At 39.6% G+C, this 8,041-nt stretch overlaps 1 protein-coding gene across 1 annotated transcript in view; it reads right to left on the bottom strand.

Moving 5' to 3' along the window:
- Nucleotides 1-4,505: 4,505 nt before the first annotated feature.
- The window catches only part of LOC107740680 (protein NLRC3-like), a gene marked incomplete at its 3' end in the record, with an annotated part of 5,728 nt that continues 2,192 nt past the window's right edge, over nt 4,506-8,041 (bottom strand). Inside the window, exons 2-3 of the mRNA XM_016553189.1 lie at nt 4,799-6,578; nt 4,506-4,623 (exon numbers count right to left, since the gene is read on the bottom strand). Of these exons, the coding sequence (XP_016408675.1) occupies nt 4,506-4,623; nt 4,799-6,578 (1,898 nt within the window). The remainder of the gene's footprint in view (nt 4,624-4,798; nt 6,579-8,041) is intronic.

The raw sequence follows: 8,041 nt of genomic DNA, 5'->3' as shown, positions 1-8,041 counted from the left end.
GTATGTGGGGTAAAGCAGCAGAGCTTTTATTATGCCACAGTCGAGCGCTTCCGCTGCTTCCGGTCGTGCGTATGTGGGGTAAAGCAGCGGAGCTTTTATTATGCCACAGTCGAGCGCTTCCGCTGCTTCCGGTCGTGCGTATGTGGGGTAAAGCAGCGGAGCTTTTATTATGCCACAGTCGAGCGCTTCCGCTGCTTCCGGTCGTGCGTATGTGGGGTAAAGCAGCGGAGCTTTTATTATGCCACAGTCGAGCGCTTCCGCTGCTTCCGGTCGTGCGTATGGCAGCGCTGTCAGCGCTGTTTTATCATACAAGATACATTTAGTTCTGTTATAATGCTACTCTGTGCGGTCCTAATTGTCTTATTAAAACACACAACATATTAAAGCGTCTTTGGTGTTTCCATGTTTTCTACAAAACAAAACCGGAAATCGAGGGGTTATGACGTCATTAGCAGGTGACACAATGACACTATAGACACGCTCCGTTAAAATTGCTTATTTCTCTGGATTTAAACATTCTTCGAAACATTTGGGATAATGTAAGTTCACAAGTCAGCAAAATATATAACACTGTTCTAGTAGTTTTTGGATATTTTAATAAATTTTTTTTACATATTGTTGTCACGTGTATGTTTCTGTTTATTTCCTGTTTGTCTTTATTTGGTCCTTCCAGTTCCTTTTCCCATTATTAGTGATCACCTGTTCCTTGTTATTAGTTATCCTCATCACCTGTCTGCCCCTCGTTATCTGCCCTATTTTAGTTCGAGCCCGTTTTGTTCTCCTTTGTCTGGAATTGTTCATGTTCACCCCTTGCTACGTGTGTTTTCCTGTTTCCTTGGACATTATTAATGACTTTAAGTTTGCATTTGAATCTGCATCTCCTTTCCTCGCTCCGTGCTCTTCACAGTAGCATAACCCGTGACAATTGTTCCTCGTAAGCACCCTCCAGAGCCTGCTAAATGATTAAATGTAAATCGAACTGATCCAGTCAAACTCACTGACTCAATGATCCGGTCACAGCAGTTTTTAAGTTATCAACACACTGAATCTCTCCTACTGAAATGAGGCAAGAACCAGAAGTAATATGATCCTCTGATCACGGCGTTCAGAGGATTTGATTGATGAAATGAAAATAAAGCTAAAGTATGTTCCTACCAGAACTTACTTAACATATAACAATGATAAAACATGGTTCACTGCAAAACCCAAAGAGCTTTGTCAGGCCACAGAGGATGCCTACAGGAGTGGGGATAAAGTCTTGTAGAATCAGGCCAAAAGCACACTGACCAAGGAAATGAGAATAACAAAATGGAGCAACTCTGAAAAGCCTGCATCAGTGTGGAAACACCTGAAAGCCATCACCAGCTACACCTGCTCTGACCTTCTCCCCACACAACCTTCCCCACCTCTCCCCCACCACACCTTGACCTGCGCTTAAGATCTGTGAGGAGGATGTGTGCCGGATCTTCCAGAAAAAAAAGATCAAGAAAGGACAGAGTTTGAGGATTGTAAAACTGATGACAAACTCTCACAAGACTGAGAAGTGAGATTACACATGGAAACTCTGAATAAGAAAAACAAATTGACTACATACAGCATAAATCTTAGCAATATGATTAGCAATTAACTTAATAAAAGAAACAATAAAGTACTTGAAACTCAAACCTCAGTATCTCCAGCTTGCAGTTTATCTTCAGTCCATCAGAGAGCAGCTTCACTCCTGAATCCTGCAGGTCATTGTTACTCAGGTCCAGCTCTCTCAGGACAGAGTTTGAGGATTGTAAAACTAATGACAAACTCTCACAAGACTGAGCAGTGAGATTACATACAAACAGTCTGTGTAGAGAACAAAACAAACAGTGATAATGTGTTTATCAGGTAGGGGTTGTAATCTGGAGCACATTAGTGCTGAATACAGCGTATCAGACTTTAAATATTCAAATAAGTAAATGAAATAAGCACAAATGTCAGGGAAAATAAAAACACAACCAAGGCCCAAAAATGCCTCGGGGTCAACTCCTGAGGGTTAAGTTTATAACTCATCTGTGCGTTTGTGCTCAACACTGCAGCAAATTGTCCATCAATCGTTCATTAATTCTTAAATTGTTAATTAACCCTCTGGGGTCTGAGGGTGTTTTGGGGCCCTGGAGAAGAGTGTTTTTTTTCATTATCTTAAAAGCATATTAATGGCTTAAGTCTGATAACACTGTATTCAGCACAAACTGGGCTACAATAATATGTGAGCAGCATTAAAGTACATGTTTGTGTTTTTGAGAAAACAATGTTTATGCGTGGTTAGTTAAAAACTAAATTTTTTAAATCACTGAAATTCAAGTTTAATTCAAGTTTATTTGTATAGCGCTTTTCACGATACAAATCGTTGCAAATAAGGCCATAAAACACATACAGAACATTTGTTCACAAGACTTTTGAGAACTGCATGTGGTAGACGAGTTTTTGCTACAAATGAAAATAATCCTGTTCACTGCTTCACAGAAAAAATATATGTATTTAACATTTGTAAAACATGTTTTGTGGTAGAATTCCCCTTATGTGAGGGAGTGCCATAGGTTTAATTCAGGTAGGAAGTTATTTATGAATTATTAGGGTGACCAGACGTTTAAACACGTCTGTGAAAGATTGTATTACTGTACTGTGTAAAAAAAGAAAAAAAGAATCACAATGCTGAAAAAGCATTTAAAGTAACAACGTTTGGATTTGAAATCTAAATAATGGATAAATGTTGTGTTTGTAGTAAACAGCCGCGGATCAGTTGCAGACTTCCTGTGTGAAAGCACATTCAGTGCTGCTTCTGCACCACTTACTTACCACACATGGACTGCATACGCACTGCAAACGGAGTATGTGTGAACCTGCGTAAGGCCGCCTCACATACAGCTCATGAAATCAGGCTTGTGCTGTGTGTAAGCTGTTGTGCAACAATTGCACGATTGTCAAAATAAAAATGCAGTGCATGACCAAACATTTAGGTGAAATAAATATATTTTTGAAAAATGTCTAAAAAATGCCCTCCTCCACCCCTCAAACTAAAAAAAATCTCTACAGTAGTAATGCAAGATGATTACCAATGATCAAACTTGCATGATCATCCCTGTACCGAAGAAACCAAAAATAGCAGGAATAAATGACTACAGAACTGTCACTTTGAAGTCTGTGGTCATGAAGTCATTTGAGAAATTGGTGTTGGCTCACCTGAAAGACGTTAAGGGGCCTTGCTGGATCCCCTACAGTTTGCTTATCAGGCAAAGAGGTCCATGGATAATGCAGTTAATAATGGGAATGCATTCTGAAAAAACCTAGGACTTTATGCAAGGATCCTGTTTGTGGACTTCAGTTTGGCCTTCAACACCATCACTCCAGAGATCCTCCTGATCAAACTTACTCAGCTCTCTGTGCCCACCTCCATCTGTCAATGGATTACCCACTTACTGACAGACAGACAGTAACTGGTGATGTTGGGCAAATTCATATCTACCACTTGCACCATCTGCACCAGTGCTCCACAGGGCGGTGTGCTCTCTCCACTACATTTCTCCCTATACAAAAATGACTGAACCTCTAAAAAACCTTCCATCAAGAAGCATGCAGATGACACCGCAGTCATTGGCCTTACCCATGACAGCAATGAATATGCTTGCAGAGAAGAGGATGAACAGCTGACTCTCTGGAGCAATCAATACAACCTGGAGCTTAACACGCTCAAAACTGTGAAGATGATAGTGGACTTCAACAGAAACCCCTTAGCACTATCTCCCCTCACCAATCTCAACAGCACTGTGGCAGCAGTGGAGTCATTCAGCTTCCTGGCATCTACCATCTCTCAGGACCGGAAGTGAAACACTCGCATTGACTAAATTGAGAAAAAAGCAGCGGTTGCGCTTCCTTTGTCAGCTGAAGAAGTTTGATCTACCACAGGCGCAGATGACTCAGTTTTACTCAGCTGTTAATGAGTCTGTTTTGTGCACTTCTATAACTGTCTGGTTTGGGTCAGCCACCAAATCAGATATAAGAAGTCTGCAACAGACTGTTAGGACAACTGAGAGGATAATTGTTATATATGTATGTATGTATGTAGGTACCCAGAGCTCCTGGGAACCACAACAAACTCCTTGTGTGTTTGCACACACTCGGTGAAAAAAAGCTCATTCTGATTCTGAAATTTAAATATTATATTATTCTCAAAATTTGAAAACTGCATTACAAAATTCCAGATTTTCCAGGAACCCTAATTGTTTCTCATTAGATTTTCTGAGTAAGCATGGTCTGTCTTGTGTCCTTGGATAAAACGTTGATGATACATTCATACAACAATATACACAGGGGGAAATATATGCTGATGAATGTCAATGTCAAACCACAGTATGTTCAGCTGACAGTGTGAACTCTTCAGTCCATAATTATTTTATAAAAAAAACAAAAAAAAACGTTTACCTCAGTATCTCCAGTTTACAGTTTATCTTCAGTCCATCAGAGAGCAGCTTCACTCCTGAATCCTTCAGGTGATTTCTACTCAGGTCCAGCTCTCTCAAATGGCAGTTTGATGCTTGGAGAGCTGAAGACACAGTGTCACAACTTGTTTCATCAAGAACACAGTCGTCAAATCTGCCAAAATAGAATGTTTAGCCAAGTTTAGTTTTTGATGTTCAGTGTTTCTGCAATAACACATTGTACCTTTCAAAATCTGGACAGCTTGATATTTAACCCTGTATTTTGACATTCAGTTGCTTAGTGATGTAGAACAAAATTTTACTAAACAGCAGTGAATGAAATCACTCACAGGGCTGTTCTGCAGCATCTCACAGCTGGAACGAGTCTTGTGTAGTTCCAATCTGATGACGTGAACCTCTTTGGGTTGAACTCGTCCAGCACCTTCTCGGACATCAGCAGTATGTAGATCAGCACTGTGCACATTGAAGATGAGAGTTTTCTTTCTGAATGTGGATCTGAACTTAGGTACTTCTGGACTTCCTCAAGTAATGAATGATCTTTGAGCTCAAGCAAGCAGTAATATAGGTTCACTGAAGCTTCATCTGAGATATCCTCTTTTAGTAATTGTTTAATGTGTGCACATATTTTTCTGATGCTCTCTGTGGTGTCTTCAGTGTGTGTGAGCAGGCCTTTGAGCAGGCTCTGACTGTATTCCAGCGTAATACCCATCAGAAACCGCAGGAACAGGTCCAGATGTCCTCTCTTACTCTGCATTGCTTTATTAACAGCCTTATGCAGAAGCTCCTGCAATGTGATGTTTTTTTTTGGCGTCTCAAAGAAAAACTGAAGCTCCTGCATGTTCTTGTTCAGGTAGCAGAAATAGACATGCACTGCAGCAAGGAACTCTTGAACACTCAGATGCACAAAGTAGAAGACCTTCGTCTCATGTATTCCATCCTCCTTCTTAAAGAACTCAGCGATCATTCCTGTGAACTGAGTGTCTTCACTCGCATCAATACCACATTCTTCCAGATCTTCCTCATTAAACACAATGTTTTCTTTCTTCAGCTGTTCAAATGCTAGCTTGGCTAACATCAAAATCATCTCTCTGTTTGAATGTAACAGCTTTGTACGCTGTCTTTCTGCTTTTCCATCGTACTTCTGGTTCTTCATGTCCATCTGTATCAGCAGGAAGTGGATGTACATTTCAGTGAGTGTTGTGCTGATGTTCTCTGCACTGTTCTTGAGAAATTTCCGAAGAACAGTGGCCGTGATCCAGCAGAACACAGGAATGTGGCACATGATGTAGAGACTACGATTCGTCTTAATGTGTGAGATGATTCTGGAGGCTTGAGTCTCATCTGTGATTCTCTTTCTGAAGTACTCCTCCTTCTGCTGGTCAGTGAATCCTCGCACCTCTGTGAACAAACCCACATACTGAGGCGGGATCTCATTGGCTGCTGCTGGTCGCGAGGTCACCCAGACGAGAGCTGATGGAAGCAGCTTCCCTTTGACCAGACTTGTGAACAGCACATCTACAGATGATCTTTCCTCAACAGACGACAGAATTCCGCTTACAAAATCCAAAGGCAGGCGACTCTCATCAAGTCCATCAAATATAAATGCCACTTTATATTTCTCAAACACGTTTAATTTTTCCAATTCTTTTAGTTCAGGATAAAATACCTGTAGAAACTCATGGAGATTGACCTCTTTGTCTTTAAGCACGTTGATCTCTCGGAATGGAAGCAGGAACACACAGTGTATATCCTCATTGGCTTTTCCTTCTGCCCAGTCCAGGATGAACTTGTGCACAGAGACAGTTTTCCCAATGCCAGCGATGCCCTTGGTCAGCACAATCTTTTTCTCATTATTTTTCCTCAGTTCAGTAAATATAGCATTGCATTTTATTGGTTTGTTCTGTGTTTTTTTGTTCTTGAAAGCATCATCAATCTTCAGAATCTCATGTTCCTGATTGACATCTTCAATTTCTCCCTCTGTGATGAAGAGTTCTATGTAAACATCCTTGAGATGTGCTTCATTTTCTTCCTTGACCTCAAAAATCAGTTCAACTTTCTCCTTAATGTTGGTTTTGTGAATTTCCAAGAATTTTTGCAACCTCAAATCGTCTGCAATAAAAAAATAAATTGAGGAAATAGCCTTGAAAAACACATTTTGACTGGATGTTTTGTTGATTGTCACCATTGTTGAGGTTTGTATAATGAGTGCTGATGTCTAAGTGTCTCAATGACAAAGATGCTGTATGTTGTTGCATCTTTGAGAGATGATCTGTTTAACTTATCATAGTGCTTATGCATAACAGTGATTTTAATATTAAAACAATTTTTTTTAACGCCTCATAGTGATGGGAGTCTGGTTCTTTTCTGAAAACTGGTTCTTTTGGACAGTTTGTTTCAATTAACAGGTTCTTTTACGTCCTCGCACAATGTCAATTCTGTCATCCCGGGGAATGAAAACACATTTAAATAAAGTCAGTAATCGTGGCTTAAGTTAAATAACAATAATAACCATGATTATCAAAGCTTCATACATTTAAGTTAAGCATCCAAATACTGGAACTGATGTGGAAATCTGGATGTTTTACATGTCATAAAGATATAAAGTGTATAAACTAGTCAAACTTTTTACAGAATCCATGATCCAGCTTATAAAAACTTAAAATATAACCTGCATACACAATAGTCAATAGTAAAATTCATTGACACGTTTTTGACTGAACAGTTGTTGCATGTTTAATTAAAATGTTGTTTAATATAACTAGTTACTGTGCATGTTAACAAAAGGGTCAAGTGCTCAACTAAAGGAAACCCTTATTACCATAATGGTGAGTTCTTAACCTTCTTCAGGGGTGTTTTCCAGAAAGCAAGGTTAACTTTCAGTCACATATAGCCTGAACTCTCATTTGCCATATGTGCGCCATACAGGGGCGTATGTTACGTGGGGGATGTGTCCCCCCCACTTTTAATATCATGTAAATTCGTCCCCCGCACTTTTTCGGTCAAGTGTGTTCGCATAGAGGTTTTCAAGAGCCGGTGTGAATAAATATAGATTTAAATTCAAAGAGACAGGATAGTCTGTGCATGATCTGATGTTTTATTCGGACCCAGAATAAGGCGAGATGAACATCACCGAGCTCTAAACACTCCGTGCAGTGTATGTTTCATTCATACTCGAAGCCGGAGGGCGCTCTTGCGCAGAAAGTCGTACCAGGAAATCCCTAATACGGACAAAAGGGTCCAGCTATCGCTGTATAAAAACAGTTATTTTCACAGAAAAACAAAAACGTTTGGAAACATGAAGACATTAAACATACGATTGCGACAATATATGGTTTATTTGTGTTTGTCAAGTCATCTCCAGGTAATAAATAAAGTATATGAACAATACAGTGCTAACTGACAAAGCATTTATTACAGTAACAGTATTGAAACTATTCTGCCTTATTATGCGATAAAAAAGTGTTTGTAGTATATAAACAAATCATTATTATTGGTTACTGTCCAGCAGTTATCTGATTTCTAAGCCAATTAAAAGCTAGAAATTAGAGAAAAATTAAAGTTGACTATACACT

The sequence above is a fragment of the Sinocyclocheilus rhinocerous genome, unplaced genomic scaffold (genome assembly GCF_001515625.1).
Source record: "Sinocyclocheilus rhinocerous isolate Xijiao unplaced genomic scaffold, SAMN03320098_v1.1 scaffold9835, whole genome shotgun sequence".
NCBI classification, from domain to species: Eukaryota; Metazoa; Chordata; class Actinopteri; order Cypriniformes; family Cyprinidae; genus Sinocyclocheilus; species Sinocyclocheilus rhinocerous.
This window is presented reverse-complemented; position numbering and strand designations above follow the sequence as displayed.